This window comes from Pelobates fuscus, chromosome 3 (genome assembly GCF_036172605.1).
Source record: "Pelobates fuscus isolate aPelFus1 chromosome 3, aPelFus1.pri, whole genome shotgun sequence".
NCBI lineage: Eukaryota > Metazoa > Chordata > Amphibia > Anura > Pelobatidae > Pelobates > Pelobates fuscus.
This window is the reverse complement of record NC_086319.1, coordinates 417,653,249-417,674,350: the sequence shown is the minus strand read 5'-3', so window position 1 is coordinate 417,674,350 and position 21,102 is coordinate 417,653,249. Positions and strand designations below refer to the sequence as shown.

The window sequence follows — 21,102 nt, the reverse complement described above, 5'->3', positions numbered from 1 at the left end:
ACTGACTGGGCCTGTATACAGTGTTACCTACTGCTGGGCCCATATACTGACTGGCCCTTATACTGACTGGCCCTTATACTGACTGGCCCTTATACTGACTGGCCCTTATACTGACTGGCCCTTATACTGACTGGCCCTTATACTGACTGGCCCTTATACTGACTGGCCCTTATACTGACTGGCCCTTATACTGACTGGGCCTGTATACAGTGTTACCTACTGCTGGCCCCTTATACTGACTGGGCCTGTATACAGTGTTACCAACTGCTGGCCCCTTATACAGACCGGGCCTGTATACAGTGTTACCAACTGCTGGGCCCTTATACTGACCGTGCCTGTATATAGTGTTACTGCTGGGCCCTTATACTGACCGGGGCTGTTGGTTCTGACTTGACCTCTATGTAGTGTTTCTGTGTGGCTGTACTGACCGGTCCTGTATGTAGGGTTATTGTGTGGCTGTACTGACCGGTCCTGTATGTAGGGTTATTGTGTGGCTGTACTGACCGGTCCTGTATGTAGGGTTATTGTGTGGCTGTACTGACTGGTCCTGTATGTAGGGTTATTGTGTGGCTGTACTGACTGGTCCTGTATGTAGGGTTATTGTGTGGCTGTACTGACTGGTCCTGTATGTAGGGTTATTGTGTGGCTGTACTGACCGGACCTGTAATGAACGATAAAGAAATATTTAATGGTATATATATATTTCTCCCCAGAACTGTCGGAGCTGCCTCTTACACGTCTGGATTTCTCCTGTAACCGTGTTACTCACATTCCTGTGTGCTACCGACACTTGCGACACCTCCAGACAATACTCCTTGACAACAACCCATTGCAGTTTCCTCCTGCTCAGGTTAGTGTATAAGTGAGTTAAGTTAGAAAACAAACACAGCGCTTTATCACTGTGTCACGGAATATGTGCAGAGGGAGAAGGCTTCCAACTCCTTGTGTTTTACCATACAGGAAATTGCCTGTCTGTGTGGCCCCAAAAAGGGAGGACAGACTCATAGCTATTTTACTGTGTCACCTGGAAGGGGGAGGGACAAATTTATAGTGCCTCTATCTGTGTCACAGACACGGCGACCTCTGTCTGACTGTGTTCAACTCCTAGATTGTTTTTTTTTGTTTTGTTTTTTTTGTTTATCTCTCTGATTTCTGTGTGTTCCTTTTGTATCTTGTTTTAGATTTGTCTTAAAGGCAAAGCTCATATATTCAAATACCTTAATGTAGAAGCCTGTAGCAAGGCCAGGTCTGACCATGGGGGCCTGGGGAAGCTGAGTCGGCCGACCAGTTTTACCACTTGGTGAGTTGAAAACACTGGGGATGATATGTATGTTGACATGGAGTGGCAAATACATGTTAGTAGTCTACGACGCGTATATCATTTGAAAAGTTGGGTGAAACCACCAAAATACAATGGCATATGGATAGTTAATCTCATGTTTATGCAAAGATGGCAAAGCAGTAAATGACTAAATATGTATAAAACTATGATTTCTCAGTCAAAGCAACAAAGAGCAGCTATACCACAAATGAAATGAAACTGTGCCACTGTGTATTATTCATCCAATCCACGTCGAATCCAGAGATTAATGCTGATCAACCAAGGGATTATTTCTTGTTAACTGACCTTATCAATTTCTGGACTGGATTCTATGTGGACTGGATGAGTAATATAAAGTGTTGCGGTCTCATTTAGGTTTTGGTATAATTGCACTTTGTTGCTTTTTTTTTTTTTTTTAACACATCTCCTTACTGTTTGTTTATTCCCACCCCCTTCCCCCAACCTGCCACGCTTTTTCTTTCTTTATATAATGATCCATGTATTCTGTATATGAAACTGTCATTTATCAGTAGTTGATTATATTTATTTGTTTGAAAACGAACATGGCTAATTTTTAACGATTTAGGCTTGTTACCTGCCCCCTAGCTCAACTGACAGATTCGCAGCCATCTTGGGAAGTATTCATTCTGATGTCTTTCTCTTTTCAAAGTCTCACTGATATCTATTCCTCGAGACCGTATGGAGGACTTGACTCTGGCTTCAACAGTGTAGATAGTGGCAGCAAGAGGTGGTCGGGAAATGAGGTAAAACCATGTCAGAGTGGCAGTGCCAGCCCTCTTACTCTCTCGCTCTGCAGGTTAATTAGTTTCTGTTTTCAGTCTACAGATGAGTTCTCAGAGCTTTCCTTCAGAATTGCCGGACTGGGCAGAGATGCAAAGCAATTCCCAGAGAAACACAATGGGATTGGTAAGTTTTTGTGTGTATAATTTTTATATGGGTTTGTATGAAAACTGCTCAAGACAAAGTCTAACACACCATCACCCACACTCACATGATGCTCTCTCGGCAGGATTTAGCCTGTAGGTCAGCCAGCTGGGTCCGTATGTGATTTGTAGCCTATAGTCTGAGTCAATACACTGCTTCCCCCATTACAATAAAGACCCTCTAATGGAAGGATTGCAACCAATGGGTTTTATTCTTGCATCTAAGAATGGGTTGCTAAGCTAATACTATTAACAAAAAGTGGCGTCCTGTCCCATCAATTCTTTCTTTAGGTGCCACTAATACCTTTTATTTTTTAATAATACATAAGAGGATTGTGGACCCCGGGATGTTTTTAGTGCATTCTTTGTTACGCTTTAGGGACAAAAGTAAACTTGCTTTAAAACACTGTGGCATTCCTTCTCTTCCCCCCCCCCCCCCCCCCCCCTCTACCAGATGGAGACACGGAGCATGCTGATTTTATGGACAGCAGCACAAATGAAGAGGAAGAGGATGCAAAGTCAGATTGTGGCCTGCAAATGACAATAACTCCTCAGGTAATGTGATTTTTGAGTGAAGGTTTTCATGTAATATTTACCAAATCTGATAATATCCCATCACAAGGCAGCACCACCAACCCTGTGTGAGACACTCTTATCCCATCAGAAAGCGTATCATTGACCCTATAACTTATAGGAATCCCTGTGTGTGAGACGCTCTCTTATCCCATCAGAAGGGGCGTCACTGACCCTATAACTTATAGGAATCCCTGTGTGTGAGACGCTCTCTTATCCCACCAGACGGGATGTTACTGACCCTATAACTTATAGGAATCCGTGTGTGTGTGTGTGTCGTTCTCTAATCCCATCAGAGGGCGTCACTGACCCTATAACTTAGGGATCCCTGTGTGACAGATGTTGTTGTTCCATCTGTGTCAATAAGCAGATTTAATAATCTATAATTTAAACCTTTGTTCTTGTGCAGGAGAAACGTGAGCCTGAACACCATTCTACACCCAAGGCTGAGAAGACCTTAGTTTGTGGGTAGGTAGCACACTTTGCTCAAACTATGCAATATTATGGTATGTGTGGTGTGCTTTTTTTTTTTTTTATTTATTTTAATTTTATTTTTTGCCCTTCACACTGGATTTCCATCTTACATTTCTGTCTCATGTGTGGCTTGAGTGGTGGCCGCCGTCTATGGCTTGGAGGGTGGGGGTGGTTGCAGTCTGTGGCTTGGAGGGTGGGTAGTGCTGTGCTCTGATTGAAACGGGTTCACTGAGAGATCGCACTTTATGGAAGTAGGCATCTTTGAGACAAAAGGCATAGGCAGGAAAATCAAGGTAACGGGTGAAGGCAATGATTCGGGATCTGAGAGGCGATGTGGCGCAGCGGGTTTGTCCTTGGCGCAGCGCCTGTAGTTTTGGTGCAGATTACATAATCTCTGGTTTCTGTCCGTTCAGTGTACGGCGCTCTGGAGGTCTAGTGTTGTGACACAGCACTGTGTGACAGCCAAGTGCATGTTCGCTCTGCCTTTTAGTACTCCCCTCCAGCTCCATTTCAGAGCAGTCCATTAATTACCAAATCAGGACATCATTGTGCCCAGACAGTCACTAGAGGTGTAAGCCCTGATTTAAAAAAAAAAAAAAAATTTGTCTGAAAATGCAGCATTTACACTGCATACGAAATGTTTTAGGAGGAAGGCACAAGCTATATAAATAGTATGTATGTATGTATGTATGTGCACTCAAAAAAACTTTGCTTGACTATCTAGTAAACATTAACTGCATATTGGTGCCATCTAGTGTCCAAACGCAAAACTGAAGCTCATACATTGTGTAAATGTATGTGTAGACGTGGCTGCACATAGTTACCAAGACTCCTCAACATGTTGGAGTACATTTTTCAAGTTGTGACCCCACTGAGAAAAATGTGTCTGCATAATACTAAATGTCATAATGTCAACACACCCTTGTAGCTGTAATTCGTATAAATATTTTCATAAGTGTAGGAATTCAGCAGGTAAGAGATTGAGTGATGGATTTTTGAAAGAAGCAATGTACCTCGTGTACCCCTGCCTTTGCTGGCTTAGACCTGGTCTCCTCCACAATCCTATACATAGAGCTGGCTGGCGGGAGCAAATACCTGCGCAACAATGCAGGTCTCTTCCATGCAGAGGCTGGCTCTGGGAAGCACTCCCAATCCTCCTGCAGGGTGCAGGCTGTCTATGCAGCTATAGTTTAGGGGAGGGCTGCCCTGCTGGGGAGAGTGCATGGGACAAGCCCAGGCTGTGTCCATGTTTACAGAGAGAGAGGGGGCAGGTAAGACAATATACTGGGCTAACATGCTTTTGTGCTTTATTTGCTTCCATCACTTGTGAAGTTGGCCTTCACTACATGACATGCAAGTCGGGCCCAAGCTGTGCTCCATTTTCTCCCATGTTTCCGAAGTTGTGTCAAGTAGAAGACATGTAACACATTAAAAGGGTTTTTAAATTAAACTAACATTCCAATCACCACAACCACTTCAGCTCGCTAGTGGTTACGGTGCAAGAATTGTGCTGGAAATCTCCCTTCCTTTCAATGTAAGTAGTCAATCCCCTTTAGAAATGGTGCCACCTTCTCCACAGCACAATCACTTCCTATCTTCTATAGAGAGCCAGAAACTCTCTGGGCAAACAGACGCTCCTGCTTCGGCTTTCCGTAGGAGCTAGTGGTGGCTGATTCCAGGGAAGAAGTCAGAACATTCTAAAACGCCTGTTGATCCCAGAGCAGTGATGGCCATCGGATGTGCTATGTAACAAACCACTTATTTTTGTGTCTATCAGAAAGTGGAACAGTTGCTTGTTACGGAGTTTTTGTGTTCAGTAACAAGCATCGGGAACGCTCAGTGTAATTTGCAGAAATACATAATTCTTCTGACGAGTTTGTTCCAACTCAAAATTTTTAACTTGTTCTCTTCTTGCTGCCCAAAAGAAGCTTTTTTTTATTTTTTATTTTTTTCCTCCCTCTCCTTTTCCTTCTACTAGTTTACATGCTTCAAATGAACCTGTTACATTTCTTAGGATGGTAGTACATATTTGAAAACGCTATACCTGCCTCATAGGTTTGAGGTATAGCCATCTCAAAAAACACTCCTCTTCCGGGGTGATAAGGCGGATCAAGGAAGTCCACCTGATGGATAACTTAACGGCTAGAGTAAGAGGCACCTTAAAAGCCTTCCAGAAGATATGGGAACCGTGGGAAAACTCCAACCTGGCCAACCTCACATAACACACCTCAACATTGCCAACACAATATAGGTCCCCTCCCCCCCCATCTCCCACCCCCTCCTATCTTTCTGCTTTCTTTTCTGTTTATTACTACTTCCGTGGAACCTAATCTATACGTTCGACGGGAACCAAAACCTCGACCCATACACGTAGTGTTATAGGACGATCTCCCAGGGTTATAAAGGCACTCACCACATGAAACCACTAAGAAACAACACCCGCACAGCCCCCACAGAGGGAGCAAATCACTGGGAACAGCACACAAGGCAAACAAACGAACATGGGAACCACCGATAGTTAGAACTATTCGCTCAGCTGACTTTGCAGGCACGGGCGACCAATAGCACCATGTTGTTTGTCACCAAAACAGTTTTTCTTTGCATATGTATACAATCTGTGATTTGTAACATACCAGGTTTGTAACCCTGGATGACCGTATATTCAGCACCCATGTCGTATACAAATAAAGAACTCCTCTAATAAGTCATTAGTATTTATAAATACACTTTTTATTTATTTATTTTTTATTTGAAGATCAGCTCCATCACCTCTGTCTGTCAACAACCGGGCCGAATATCCAATAGAAGAGAGGCGTAGGCCTGAGACCCTCCTTATTTGGAGAGAGCGAGAGAGGCAGCAGCTCCAGCAGAAGCAGGAAAGTACACGGAGGCAATCGGTGGACAAGAAGGACAGGTGAATACTGGATCGACTGAGGAGATGGGGCAAACAGAACAGTGTGGCAGGTGTAGATTTTATGTGTCCTTTAACTTTTGCAGCATACAGAAAATTGTGATCCATCCTTCTACTAATCCTCCACCAGTACACTGTGAATCCTCCAGGTAAGTGATTGGAGTGGGGTGGGACACCTTTCCCTAAGATCCCTTTAAAGAAGAAAGGCTTTTCATGGCTTTCATAGTAAGAATTATGGATGGGAATGTTATGTGGGGTGATTTATGGACAAGGTGCTACAGCTGGTGACGCAGAACAGTATTAATGGTGAAATGGTGGGGGAGGTGGATTGGGGCTGGAGACTACCTAGTTACAAATGGTCGATTTTTAGACCATGGCTAGACTGTAAAGAGAGACTGAGATTTCTCTCAATGAATTGGTTTCGGCACCTGGAGTCCCCTGGCACTGAAAGTCCTTCATTGACTGTTTTCGAGCCATTTAACACTGGATGTGTCCCTGGACCCGCCTCCACTTGGTAGTGTGGCTAAGACTGAGACCTCCCCTTCCTTCTAGCCGTACTAAATATACCAGCAGTGGGTGCTGTAATAGGCTGAACGGGATCAGCTAACACTCAGACAATCACAGACAATCACAGCTGCAGATTACTGCTCTGGTATTGCTTTCTCACTAGCCCAAGCCGCACAGATGGAATGGATTGCTGGGGGCATTCGTTTAGCATTTAAACATTAAGAAAGGGTTTAACCATGAATGAAAGGAGGGTGCCTCAGACACTATAACCACTTTAGTGAAGTGGTTGCTGTATCTACAGTGCTCTTTTAATGTTGGGTTGTCTGACAAAGATTGGGACTGACTAGGTTTGAGAGCTGGAAGGTGTTATGGGTCAGGGTAAATCGGCCATTTGTGAGGGCTACAGGAGGGATTCTGAGGAAATACCGTGTGAAGGGTATGTTGGTGAATTTGTATATTTTGTCATTTCAGCAGTTCGCCTAACGTCTGCTCCAAACAGCGGAATCAGGTAATCTTCTTAATGTAGAGCTTTATTCAGAGAGATAAGTGGAGATTTGTGTAAGATACAGGTCACAGTTTATCTGAAGTAGTAGGGATGAGTTTGACAGGGCTGCTGGATGGGTTTGTGCATTACAGATGTTGAAAGAAGACTGAAGGAAGGCTGTATTATTTAGGCTGCATAGAGGATGTATTGCCAGAGGAAACACAAATGATTTAATTCTCTGAACACACATTGCACATGTTCAGCACAAGGCAATGGCTGAAATTACTATACAATAATCCTAAATGAGAAATGGACAGAAACGTGGCACTGTAGGCACTAGAACGATTTTATCTCCTAGAATTTGTTATAGTGCCTGAAGTCCTCTGGCAACTTTCATTCATTTTCAAGCAGTTTAACACCGAATAAGGGTTCCTGGCCACAGATAGCCCCATTCATGTTGGAGGTGTTTTTAATTCAGAGACTACACACTATCGATAGACGCTTTGCTATTATTTTTATTATTTTTGTTGCCATTTATATAGTCCCAACCGATTCCGTAGCACGTTACAATATTACTAGACTGAAAGCAGTCAGCTGTCACTCTCAGCCAATCACAGCTTTCTTGGGTCTTTTGTTTAGCATTAAAAGATTATATATGGTTTAATACTGAATGGAGGGATTGCTCCAGTAGACACCACACACTATAACCACTTAATTGAGATCAAGCAGTTAGAGCCTACATAGTCCCTTTAACCCCTTAAGGACCAAACTTCTGGAATAAAAGGGAATCATGACATGTCACACATGTCATGTGTCCTTAAGAGGTTAAAGAAGGAACATGTAAAATATTCCAAGCCTTTTGGTGATGCATAGTCAAGTGGTAAATATGTGGAACCATGTCCTGGAGCCTGTATTGTTGATTTTAGACAATCTGGGTTTTTATTTCTGGTGATACCTTTTATGAGATCTTGCTGTAATTACTGTACTTTTGCAATTTGGAGAGTTAGCAATTTGTCTGGAATAAACTTTACGATATCTTACATGATTAACGGAACTGAAATGGCAAATGTGATGTAAATTTAAGCTAGATTGGAAATATTCTCCAGCGCAACCACTTTAGCCTAAAACTGGCAACTCCCAGTCTAGTGGCGAACCGTGAGGGATCAATGGGGTCACACGGTGCTTGGATAAAGAATGAGTTTACCAATACCTCTTTGTGTTTTGTAGGGTTGTCAAAGCGTATCATCAAACCCAACCTCACCCACCTCGTTGGCCACAGGTACGTGGATCTCTAATTGTCTGGTGCTGATTTCTTGTAGGCCGAACTTTGTATTTATGCAGATTTTTATCTTTTTCAGATCAGTCTGTCTGCCTCACACACAAACCCAATAGCTTTCTGTTTAGATCATATTCTCGTGGTGCTTTGCGGTCTGCACAAGGTAAGGGGAATACTCCTGCTCACTCAGAAGTTTCTGACCACATGTCATATACTACCTAGCCCTGCCCTACCTGCATCAACAGTATGTGCTTTACACTGTTTACCCCCTTCCAATCCGCCAACAATGTCTGCCCTGCCTGTTCCTTACACTGCTTACCCCCTCCCCTAACCGTGTCTGCCCTGCACTGCCTGCCCCAACCGTCTGTGCCTCACACTGCTTACCCCCTCCAACTCCCCCCAACAGTGTCTGCCTTGCGCTGCCTGCCTCTATACACTCTTTCCCCTCCCTCCTTTTGTCTGTACCTTGTTGAAACATTGAACATAATACTTTTCACTTCCCTGTACGTTCATTAATATATACCTACAAACTGTTACATGGATTTGGATTGGGATATACTAATACTAATTGTTACAGGCTCCGAGCAGAGCGCTGCCGGAAGTTCCAGCCCTGTACGATTACGAGTGTCCCGACCACCACCCGATGAAAAGTCGTTGTTAGATCAGCTCCGTAAGGTATTGGCAGCATCACCGTCTTGTAGTATCTGTCTCCACTATTATCTCTGACGTTATCTCGATCACCCCCTCTCTTTGCCCTTCATACTCTCATTTCATTCAATGATTATTTATTTTTTATTTTTCTCCTATCCTCATTCCTCTTTCTGGTGTTTGTTCTACGCACACCTTTTCCCTCGTATGCTTTAGACTCCTCCTCTTGCCTCTGTAATGTTCTCTTTGACTGGTGGCTGTCCTCCCTTCCATGCATTTTATAAAACATTTTTTACCTTTGTGTTTTTTATTGTCCTTTATGCTTTCCTCTTACTTTTGTTTCATTTGCAGCTTGTCTTTTAGCTGTCATACTTTCCACATGACACCCCCCCCTATTCGGTCAGCTCTGCCTCTCATATTGTTTTCTTCTGTATCTTTCCCTACGTAGGACATAGAGACTCATCTTAATACCACACTTCAGGAACCCCTCTGTGAGTCTCTATCCAACGGAGTGATTCTCTGTCAGCTTCTGAACCACCTACGCCCACGGACCATTGCATCAATTCATGTTCCCTCCCCTGCCGTGGTAAGGATTGATACGGTTCGAGTAGAAGGCTGTCTGTGTATGGGGGATACGCTGTAAGATCCAAGACAGGGATTTGGTATATGTTTAAAAATGCCTTTTCCACTCCCCCCTAGCCCAAGCTGAACGCAGTGAAAAGCCGCCGGAACGTAGACTGTTTCCTGGATGCATGCCGCCGCCTTGGCATTCCCGAGGTAACATTTTCCTGGTATATAGTCCCTTCTGTACAAATAGGGATTAATGGTTATCAAGGGTGTGAATGGATAACAGAATGTTCCTCTTGCGATACCACCTACCTTTCTAGATCACTGAATGTTTCTTCTTCTTTTCTTAGCTCACCTCTTTGTGCATGCCCTCAGTTAGCCATTGGTAGTAATACAGATCCCACCCGCATGCATCCCGTGTGACTCCTGTGTGTATTTTGCATGTGGGAAAGGAGCAGTAATTGTATATAGGGGACATTTAGACTTTTTTTTGTGTGTATTTAATATTTGCTCTTGTTTTGTGCGAGCGCTTTAATGTTTTAACATGTTTGTTTTCTTGCTTTTTTTTTCCCTCCCTCCCTCACTCTTTCTTTCTATTTTTTTTTTCTTTTCCTCCTCATCTGTTTTGCTTTGCTAACACTCCATTCTACTGTCTATATTCATCTCCACCACCCTTCTATATTGTTTTTATTTATTTATTTTTTTATTCATTGCTTCCCTGGTGCGTAATTTGCACCTCTGTCTATGCCTCCATCTAATTTTATCACAATATCATGTATTTTCTTTAAACTCTTCTTTCTTGTAATTTTTTTTTTTTTTTTTTTTTATTCCCTTCCACACCTCTTTATTTGTTTTATATATATTTTTTTTATTCTCCTCTTATATCCTTGCATGTTTCTATCCATCATCTCCTACTCTGGTTCCCCATGACCCCTGCTGTCTACCTGTGTCCCTCATTGTCTCATGCAGCAAGATCTGTGCTTGGCCTCCGACCTCCTTGGAGGTGAGCACTCCCTCAACGTGTACAGGACAGTCTCCTCTCTCCTGCGACTGACCTCGGGAGAAGCTGCCCTTGCCTCTCCAGCCTTTGACCAAGGGGCATCTCCCTGTCCACCACAACCCTCTCTTCTCTCCAACTATGGCGGCTTCCTGCTCTTCTACGCTCTGCTCATGCTGATACTGTATGCAGCCTACAGCAAGCTGTATGTGTTTTAGGCCACCATGGTGTGGGGACATGTATGCAGTCACTGGAACCAGTAATTTCTACCTGCCTTGCATCCACGCAAAATGGCTGCCAACTCTGAAAATTTAAAATGTGCCTTTATCATGAGGCTGCTGTAAAAGTCTCAGGTCTTGCTGGCCAATAATTCCGGTTCAGATCTCTATAATATCCTACAATGTAGATGGTTGAACCACTGGAGTGTGCTAATGGCTGCTCCCTTGCTCAGTTAAACCGGCTCCTTATTGCTTATCTTGCAATTGAAATTCTTACTTGATCAAAGACGCTGCTCGTAACACAACTTCATCTCCACAGAGTGCTAATATCCTGCAGTGTACTTTGGTTCTTCCACCTTTGTATATAGTTTGCTGCGTTTCTGATCAGTTTGCTGGCATATCACAAATTATCTGCTTTCAGAGTGTTCTCCTGAACATGACAGGATGTCCAGCAAGACTACCGATGATATATTAATCCAGTGGTCCAAAGATGACCTTCCACAAGCTATACTTTGTATGACCAAGTTGCCCGTTGTATGACATTTTCTTGGTGCCTTCTTCTCGTGCCTTTGATTCAATGTGACTTTATTACTTGGACAAGCCCAAGCCATTGGAAAAGCCAATGGAGCGTGAGGCCTTCTGTGTAAGACCATTAAAAATACAGTTGCCACAAACCAAAGACTTTTAATGTGAAGTCATATTTTCCAAAAAACAAGCTGCCTTGTGCCAGCCTGCTCGCCTATCGACAGCCTACTCAGACTGACTGGTCATCACTGGACAGAAATAGCAGTTTTGTTGGAAACTGTTACCTAGTCCATGTACCAATCAAATTGAATCTCTTGAGTCCATGTCCTGCTAGCTGAATATGGTCATGGACTGAATCCTTTATAAGGCTGGATGACAATGTCCTTTAAGTGGTACATTTGCATGTTTTGTCCTTGAATTGTCAAATCACATGTTTCCACATCTTTCAATATGTACCTGTTTAGAGTTCCTGGCATACGGAGATAGTTTGGCAGTGCTAAAAGGTTAACTTAGGTTGATAATAGCTTATAAGAGGATGAATAATATCCACTTGGAAGGATTTTAATATAATGTTAACTTATCCATCATATTTATTACATAGATGTTTGTGAGGTGTGGAAAACCATATTGAATATAAAAATGTTTATATGCTGTAAAGGAGTTCCCCCATCTTGGCTCCTTGTCAATCAGTCATTCTAAGCTTTGCCATATTTTTGTAATTTAACAACAGTGTGCCTCCCACTTGTCAGCACAGAGACCTCATCACAATTGGCATAAAATCATGGAGGCAGAGAGAGAAGTGGTCTGGAGGGAACATAGTAAGTGGAGGAGGAATATAAACGGGAGTGACATAATCAGTGGACAGGAAGCACTGTAGTGGGGCTCTGAGTGTTCCTCAAGGTTGGGAGCCAGCCTGCCTAGTGGTGCAGCAATTAAATTTGAGAGTTGGGCCACTCATTATGGGCGTCACCAGTCATGTGGTTTGCGTCAGCGGCAACACCATCAGGGCTCTGCCCGCACAATTTCATACCCCCCTCGTTGTAGGGAAGTAAGATTGTGCCCTGGACGTGCCTGGACCAGTATGTCATTTGCGAAATCTTTAAAGGAGCACTATAGTGCCAGGAAAACCAAACAGTTTTTCTGGCATTATAAGGTCATTAGGTCCCCCCTCCCCCAACCTTAAAACCCCTTCAGCCACTTACCTTTCTCCAGCGCCAGGCTCCCTCTCTGCTGGGGAACTCTCCACCCCCTGCCGACGTCAGATCCGAATGTGCATTGCTGCGCGCGCATTCAAACTGCCCATAGGAAAGCATTACTCAGTGCTTTCTTATGGACGTCCAGTGTCTTCTCACTGGTTTTTTTTTTTTTTACAGTGAGAATCGCTTCTTGTGGCTGTCGGTGTGACAGCCACTAGAGGCTGGATTAACCCTCAGTGTAAACATAGTTTCTCTGAAACTGCTAGATTTTCAGCTGCAGGGTTAAAACTAGGGGTGCCTGGAACCCAGAACACTTAATTGAGCTGAAGTGGTCTGGGTGCCTATAGAGGTCCTTTAATATACATTTAAAATGAACTGGAGCATGACAAAAAAAAGGTTAATACAAGTTAGTTTCATTCAATCTTGTAATTTCCAGAGAAGTAACCCTTCCATTTAAGAACGAAGTTCCAGAGTGGAACAGCGTAACTGGTGTGATGTCATCGGTGAGCATTGCGTAAACCGGTTCATTGTAATGCCTTTTGTAGTATTTGGAGTAAGTATGAATAGGATCTGTAAAAGGTGAAACTGCTGAAATATGTGGAAACATTTCGGTCATCTATAATCTATAGCACTCTTAGTTTTAGAGGGGATAAACCCTCTCATACAGTCTACAGTAATGTGACTAGCACAATGGTTTATGCAAAACATTCACTTCCTGTTTCTTATGTCACAGGAAGTGGTTAATGGAAATATTCAGCGTAAAGTGCCTGTATGGCTGCAGCCATTGTGGAATGGCTGAAGCCAGAGTGACTAGAGGTTATTCTCTAAGCAGTAAAATGCAAGCTTCCAGTTTAACTAGCCAAGCTGTGATTATATCATTGTTTAATGACCGAACAAACCCTTGTGAGTTAGCCAGAGGTCAGGACTTCTCTAACTGTATCGTTCTGTGAAAAGACCCCATTTTTATTCTAAAATCCGCTGTTGAGGGTCACATGTTACTGGAAGAGTGGCCTATGCCTTAATATATAAATGTATCTGCAACGGTTCAAATATATAGGAAGAAGTACTTAATTCGCACTGAGCACCTCCCTGTGCCTGACCAGATCTGTGTATACAGGCAAATGAACATATATATTTGTGTGTGTGTAAATATCTATATCTCAAGAATAGAACACTACGTGTCTGCAAAAACCCACACTATATATAGAGTATATAGACACGGACTTTGAAAATTCGCATCTGTAATTTAGCCAATTTATTTTTTATTTATAGTGACATTTTTGTTGTAAAGTATTTTTGAATGACTGCATTCTAAGCTTTTCATAGGTTATATGGCCTTATTTATTAAGGTGTGGTTTTATAGAAATAAGTATATGCATCCCATATGCACCAAAGGCTTTTATAACATGTAAATTGACATTTTATTAGAAATCGTGTTACTTTGTATCTAGAAACCCTCCTTTTTATATATATGACACGTACCAGATAATAATAAATTGAAAAGAAAATGTAGAAATTCCTATTCCACTGTTTTTAGAATAGGATTTTTTTTTTTTGTTGTTGAAATGTAGATTACCTTTTGTATTTATTACAAATATTCTTAAAATGTGACTTAACTATTTTGGCACAGTTCACAATTCACATCTAAATGAATTAAGGTGTTTGTTTTATTTTATCTTTTGTGATTTCACTGTTAGATTATTTTATTTTTTTCTACAAAGTTGACCAGTCACTCACACACCTTGTAGCATCCAATGAAATGTGTTTAATAAAACACTGCTGCTTAATGCTTATGTTTTGTCTGTTTAATCTGCGTAACGGATAATTATCTTACGTGTTAATTAGTGCTTCTCTCAGCACAGCTAACCTCTGGATCAGGTAAGAGCCTGTTGGCAGGTCAGACAGGTAAAACGAGAGTATGAAGTTAATTGTAAGGCTTATTCAGGCAGCTAATCGGCATGTTATGTACTTGCTCTCTCTTTTCTACAGTATAGGTGAAGCACATTTTATAGTAAGCATTTATTGGGGCAGATTAAAGGAGACAAATTAGTGGTTTTCATAAAACAGGGAGACGAGAAGACAAAGTGTCCATAGTGGTCATTTATAGGAAATTTGATGTCTTGAGCTCAAGCCAGTTGGCTTCAGTTCATAGAGGCAGCCATCTTTAGATCACAAGAGAGAAAACCCTTCCAGTCCTTACAAATGTTCAAATAGCCGAACCAGAGACTACCCTGGAGCTTGTTATCTAATTGCTATTTTGTAGCAATTTCCACCGCAGAGTTCTAAGTGTTTGTCTGGGTGGCTGCAGTTCCTACAAGGTGGCGGCCATCTTGTTCGCACGAACGCAGGCAGCAGTGCTTGGATATGAATCTCATGGAACTGAAAACAGACACAGAATCTCCCGTACACCGCTGGACATCGCCTGCGCTCGGTTCCACAACACTTAGAAAAGTGCTGTTCGGTGGAAACGTTCCCACGAACAAGGAGATCAAGCTCCAGGGTAAGACTGTTGAGTATGTTTGGCAGATTGATTGTTTTTAAACTACCGAACTAGACTGAGAATTAGGACTTCCAGGAAATTCCTAAACCGCTGAACTGATCTGGGTACTTTTTGGATGTTGGTCACTCAGATCAGGGCTATCAGGGGATGTTACCTTTGTGGGTTTTTATGTATTTTTAGGGTACTTTTGGGGTGTTTAAGGTAAAAAAAAAAGTCTGTGCTTGGTGATAATTGGATTAGATTAGTACGGTTCCTGATCCAATTATCTCCCAGGCACAGAGAAGGGATTATCTGACTTTGTATGCAAGTGTCTTGGACCTGAGAGTCAATGTGATTGTGTATTTCTACTGTGGTTTACTCTTGGGTCCAGAGGGGGGAGTGCCCCTTGCATGTGGACTCTCATAAAAAGCCAGTTGTGGCTACCATTAATCTGGAATTCAAGCTTTATTCACACTGTGAGTATTGCTATTATCAGGCTGGATCTTATAAGAGCAGCCTGCTTTGCTCTCTGGACTAGGAGAGGCCTACCCACTGAAAGCTCGATCCTGGTCTTGGTTCCAGGGTGGGTGGAGGACAGCGAGACCCCAACCAAGCTGCGGCGGTTTGTGGGGTTTACGGTGGTTATGATGCAGTGCTTATGGTCAGTGATGTATTTAGTATCTGTGCTGCCCTAGGCATGATGGAACTTGGGCACCCCCTAATGTACATTTGCCTCACCCCTTCCTGTCAATGCCACACCTCTTCCTGTTAAACGACTCACACACACTTTGACTGACACACACACTGATTTGACCCAATCACTGACATACACACAATCACTGACATACACAATGACGAAGACATACATTCACTGACAGACACACAGATACACACAGGTGCCCTCACTGACACAATCCCTCAGGAACACACATTCACTGACAGACATACACACAATCACTTGGACACACACTGACAGCCAGACACACACACAATTACTCAAACACACACTGACAGCCAGACATCCCCTCCCCCCAACATTAATTAATAAAGATTACTTTTCCTATTTTAGTTTAAATCCACCCAGCCTCCCTACCTGGAAGAGCTGGGTGGATTGTGTTTTTTTTTTTTTTTAATTTTTTTTTTCTACCTGGGGACCAGTGGGTCTTGCAGAGAAGAAGGCAGGCATGCAGGCACTTGGGCATCTAAGTGTAAACAAGGCATTTTCCTTGGGCGGCACTTTCCAGGGGAAGGAAAAAACGCCACCCCAAATTCCCAGGCAAATACCTTGTTAGCCTGGTGGCATTCAGCTAACAAAAAATCCAGGTGGGCGGACGGCGCAGGCGAGGGAGCACCGATTTGTGAGCTGTCTCTGCTCAGCTCCCTCGCGCGCTGCAGAGTGATGCCGGGAGCCGGAATATGACATCTTTAAACTTAACCAGCTCCCACTGCTGCCACGCTACTTGTATAGGAAAGCCAGAGCTTATACCATTAGACGCGTAATGGGTGTGCTTGGAGGGAACTCTGCAGGAGGTATCAACCTTTCTTATTTACTATACTCAGAGTTGCAGTGAAATTTGAGGCTAAAACCGCAAAGCTGTACCAATAGTTGGGTTGGGAAAGGTTTCCAGATCAGCCTCGATGTGGCACCACCTGTCCTTCTGGCCCAGTTGGGTGCATTTCAAATGGGTATCTGATAGGAAAAATGGAAACTTTAAAAGTGACACTGTGGGCTTCACTTTCTGCTCTCATTTATTAATCTAAAATATACTAAACCAAGCATGCCAAACTCAAAGCCTAGCATGGGCCACATAAACAAGGTCTGACCTTTCCTCATAGAGATGCATTGATTCATTGCATCTCTCTGAGGAGATATTAAAGCATTTGGCCACTGAGCTCTCTCATCGTCAGCAGAATCTGTTAACCCTAGGTCGCAGCTTCAAATCCTGGCAGGGTTGACTCAGCCCTTCATCCTTCTGAGGTTGACAAAATGAGTACCATTAAATTGGGTAATGGTAACATCTCCTGGATGTACTTGGAAACCAGAGTAATCTAAATGTACCCTGCCTGATTGAATACTTTGTTATGGAAGTGCTTGTGCCGTTGTCCAGAACACTTACCATGTATAGCGTGGAGGAAAGACAGGAGGGATAGGATAGAAACATTTAAAAGGAATCAACACCATAAAGAAGACTATTTTTAAAAGAAGAAAAACTACCACAACAAGAGGACATAAATTAAATTAAATAGGGTAGTGGATGCATGGAATAGCCAGCAGCAGAAGACTGGAGTAAAGGTATGGTTATACAATATTTAGGGAGTGCAGAGGGGCATAGATGGTGTTTTTAACACTATAGGGTCAGGAATACATGTTTGTGATCCTTTAAGTATGAAAGCTGTTGATCAACTCTCAGCTTAGATGTGTGTGACGAGTATTGATTGACGGTGGGGGGCAGGACCTTCTTCATGACAGTTTTCCTGCTCGGTCGTTGTGTGTGCTGGTGGAAGATATGAATGGAGGGACAGTCTGAAGCTGGCAAGTTTGTGTTGAAGCCAGCATATTTCCATACTTGGGGAGGATTAGCCTGTACCAACGGGCAGATTATGTTTTCTAATACTATATTGCCAGATGGTGACCTCATCTGTGCAGTTTTTTCTTGTACGATACACTGGAACAATACACGGATTACCTCTGTAGTTTGGGTACTCCATCTTGACATACATGTCATTGTCTGCTTAAAATTAGTGGGAGATGCACGTCAGCTGCCATTTTAATTTGTCGTGTTTACAAACTAAAACACTGGACAATGTGTGTTAAAACCTCTACTTAATACCTACACTAAAACCAATATTAACTTCAACCCTAGCTCATAAACCTAAAATACACAAACACACAGCATAGTGCACATTATGGGAAATCATGCGATCTTTTGGAGACATTTATAAATGGTCATATTTGGTCTTAACCTACAATTGCATTATTTCCTCATAAGACATCTTGGTTTTAATGTATATTGTGTGCAATTTAAAATAAAAGCTTGCTTCAGACATTGAGATTATTGGGAGTCACTCTCCCAAGCTGCAGACTGGGATGTTTATGTCCTGGTTCTGCTAAAGATGGCTTTAAACCCGTTAAACTTTCCTTCCTACAAAAAGTAAAATACATTGAACCCACTGTGCAATAATTATTCTAAGTGAAACTGGTTTAACTCCTTCCCTACTGCATTCTTTTAGTTAGAAAAACAAAAATGCATTTATTTGAAATATTGCGATCATGCACAGTGGGATAAACTGCAACTTTGAGAACAGTGTTTAAGGATACATAAAAATATATATATGTAATGTTACACAATTTCAGGGTTATTCACAAGTTTCCCCCCACACATTAAAGAAACACTTTGCTTTAGTGTTGGAAATGCAAAGATATATTCCTAACGTGCAGGAATTTTTGGGAAGCTGTATCCGGATGTAGAAATGTCAGACTGTGGGTGTGATGCCCACATGCATTAAGGACAGAACTGATTCCCAATATGTATCCTTACAACAAGCTTTGCCATGGGTCTAGAGTACTTCCTGGCTGCTAGAAGTGCGATGATGCACTTCTAGCAGCCAGTAGGTACTCTAGACCCATGGCAAAGCTTGTTGTAAGGATACATATTGGGAATCAGTTCACTGTCCTTAAAGGAACACTATAGTCACCTAAATGACTTTAGCTAAATAAAGCAGTTTTAGTGTATAGATCATTCCCCTGCAATTTCACTGCTCAATTCACTGTCATTTAGGAGTTAAATCACTTTGTTTCTGTTTATGCAGCCCTAGCCACACCTCCCCTGGCTATGATTGACAGAGCCTGCATTGAAAAAAAAACTGGTTTCACTTTCAAACAGATGTAATTTACCTTAAATAATTGTATCTCAATCTCGAAATTGAACTTTAATCACATACAGGAGGCTCTTGCAGGGTCTAGCAAGCTATTAACATAGCAGGGGATAACCAAATCTTAATTAAATAGAACTTGCAATAAAAGCCTAAATAGGGCTCTCTTTACAGGAAGTGTTTATGGAAGGCTGTGCAAGTCACATGCAGGGAGGTGTGACTAGGGTTCATAAACCAAGGGATTTAACTCCTAAATGGCTGAGGATTGAGCAGTGAGGTTGCAGGGGCATGTTCTATACACCAAAACTGCTTCATTAAGCTAAAGTTGTTCAGGTGACTATAGTGTCCCTTTAATGCATGTGGGCATCACACCCACAGTCTGACATTTCTACATCCTGATACAGCTTCCCAAAAATTCCAGCAGCTTTCTTTCAACTAACCAGAAAGTAAGGAATTTAAATAAGAGAAAATAAGCCATAAGGCAACGTTTACAGTTCCTGTTCCGTATCTTCTGTCTCTATTACTGTGTTCTCTCTTCATATGATCCTAGTGTGATAGTTGATTTAATGATTGATTTCTGGCTTGCAGATTGATTAAATAAAACTCATGGGGGTATTTTACTGTCATTCATAAACACTTACCCATCTTACATGTCTTCCTTCGCTCCACCGATCTCACATGGGCTATCTTTCTTTACCAAATAAATCTGTCCTTTCACTGTTTCTATTTGCATTTCTTTTCTCCTTTCACCTACTCTACCCAACCTTTTCACCCTTTCATCTTTTCAATTCTTCCTTCTAGACCTTTCTGCTCTCTTTACTAGGATACTTGTCCTTGAGCTATCCATCGGTTGTTACTTTTATCCACCACTCTATCTGCTCATTCTTTGTCTCAGTCCTATTCCACCATTTTTGTCTCTTCCAACGTACTACCCACCTTTCTCCTCATCACCTTTTTCAGATCTACCTAGCTTTTCTAATATGTCCATTTCTTCTTGTTTCTATTGTTCATCATCCAATTCATCCATTTATACATACGCTTTTTTTTTTCTTCCTTAAATTTTTTTTTTTTTTATCATTTTACCTCGTCTTTAACCCATCTACTTTTTCTGTACCTTCTCTACTCGACCTTTCTTCTTTTTTCTTGACTATTCTATATCTGCTACGATATTTGTCCTTCCTTTCCTCCAACCCATCAGCCAATTCTTTATTCTACCTGTTCACATTCCCATTCCCCTGAAACAGGACTCGATATGTTCTCCTCATGACATTCTGGATAGCGATGGAGTTAGACGCATGTTTGTCACCTTCCAGTCCCTCATGCAGCATTGCCTGGGGCCTTCTAGACCTTGACTTTCCTCGTCTTTTCACATCTGGACAGACTTCTGAGGACTTTCTTGTTTGCAGTGGCTGAAACCCTCTCCAGTTTCTTACGTCTGGTTTACAAAGACTTTCTTGTTTAAGGATCCTAAAATATTCTCAGCAATTGGTAAACTTCGATTTTTGTTTTATATGGTACATATAAATATACTGCAATTGTTTACATTCCTTATCACAATGTACATATTATATTTCCGTCCTTGAGATACTTCCTGTTGTATTAAAGTTTCAATTGCTATAATAAAAAAAAAAAAACACTGAATAATGGTGCGTTTATTGTGTATGTTCAGGTTCTCCCTCATAACTGTACCCCAAGAAACAATTCACCCTGCACTCAGGTTCCACTCAACAATCCAGCCATCTATCTGGGAGGTGCTCTGTGAAAATAGCAGACACCGCAATCTGCAGAAGTCAGAGTGCAACAACAAGGAACACAGGCGACACTCCAAGATCTGTGATGGTTTTCTTTATTGTTGGGTAATTTTTTTCTAAAAATAAAAATGTGACGTTTCCGCTATATAGCCTTAATCACGTCTAGTGAATTCAAACATACACTGGGTGTATATATATATATCCTTTAAATTAATCAATTAATGGATCACATGGTTGGTTTAATTAGCAATACATTCTTGAAATCTCGACATGGCTGTGTCCTAGCGCTCCCACTATAACTTGTATTGGTATCTTTCAATGTGGAATCTGTAGGTCATACCTATATAGTACTCTCTTA

The 21,102-nt window shown here is 42.1% G+C and overlaps 1 protein-coding gene across 2 annotated transcripts in view; it reads left to right on the top strand.

Moving 5' to 3' along the window:
• The window catches only part of LOC134603614 (leucine-rich repeat and calponin homology domain-containing protein 4-like), a 43,497-nt gene extending 22,873 nt beyond the window's left edge, over nucleotides 1-20,624 (top strand). Inside the window, exons 5-19 of one of the 2 annotated variants that reach the window (XM_063449750.1) lie at nucleotides 714-850; nucleotides 1,182-1,300; nucleotides 1,992-2,085; nucleotides 2,161-2,248; nucleotides 2,720-2,820; nucleotides 3,248-3,306; nucleotides 6,068-6,226; nucleotides 6,310-6,372; nucleotides 7,202-7,238; nucleotides 8,442-8,493; nucleotides 8,573-8,653; nucleotides 9,068-9,165; nucleotides 9,587-9,724; nucleotides 9,838-9,915; nucleotides 20,238-20,624. In XM_063449750.1, the coding sequence (XP_063305820.1) occupies nucleotides 714-850; nucleotides 1,182-1,300; nucleotides 1,992-2,085; nucleotides 2,161-2,248; nucleotides 2,720-2,820; nucleotides 3,248-3,306; nucleotides 6,068-6,226; nucleotides 6,310-6,372; nucleotides 7,202-7,238; nucleotides 8,442-8,493; nucleotides 8,573-8,653; nucleotides 9,068-9,165; nucleotides 9,587-9,724; nucleotides 9,838-9,915; nucleotides 20,238-20,345 (1,412 nt within the window). In that variant the 3' untranslated portion in view covers nucleotides 20,346-20,624. Of the gene's footprint in view, nucleotides 1-713; nucleotides 851-1,181; nucleotides 1,301-1,991; nucleotides 2,086-2,160; nucleotides 2,249-2,719; nucleotides 2,821-3,247; nucleotides 3,307-6,067; nucleotides 6,227-6,309; nucleotides 6,373-7,201; nucleotides 7,239-8,441; nucleotides 8,494-8,572; nucleotides 8,654-9,067; nucleotides 9,166-9,586; nucleotides 9,725-9,837; nucleotides 9,916-10,674; nucleotides 12,753-20,237 lie in introns of those variants that run through there. The other variant, XM_063449749.1, reaches the window with a different exon arrangement.
• The last annotated feature ends 478 nt before the right edge of the window (nucleotides 20,625-21,102 follow it).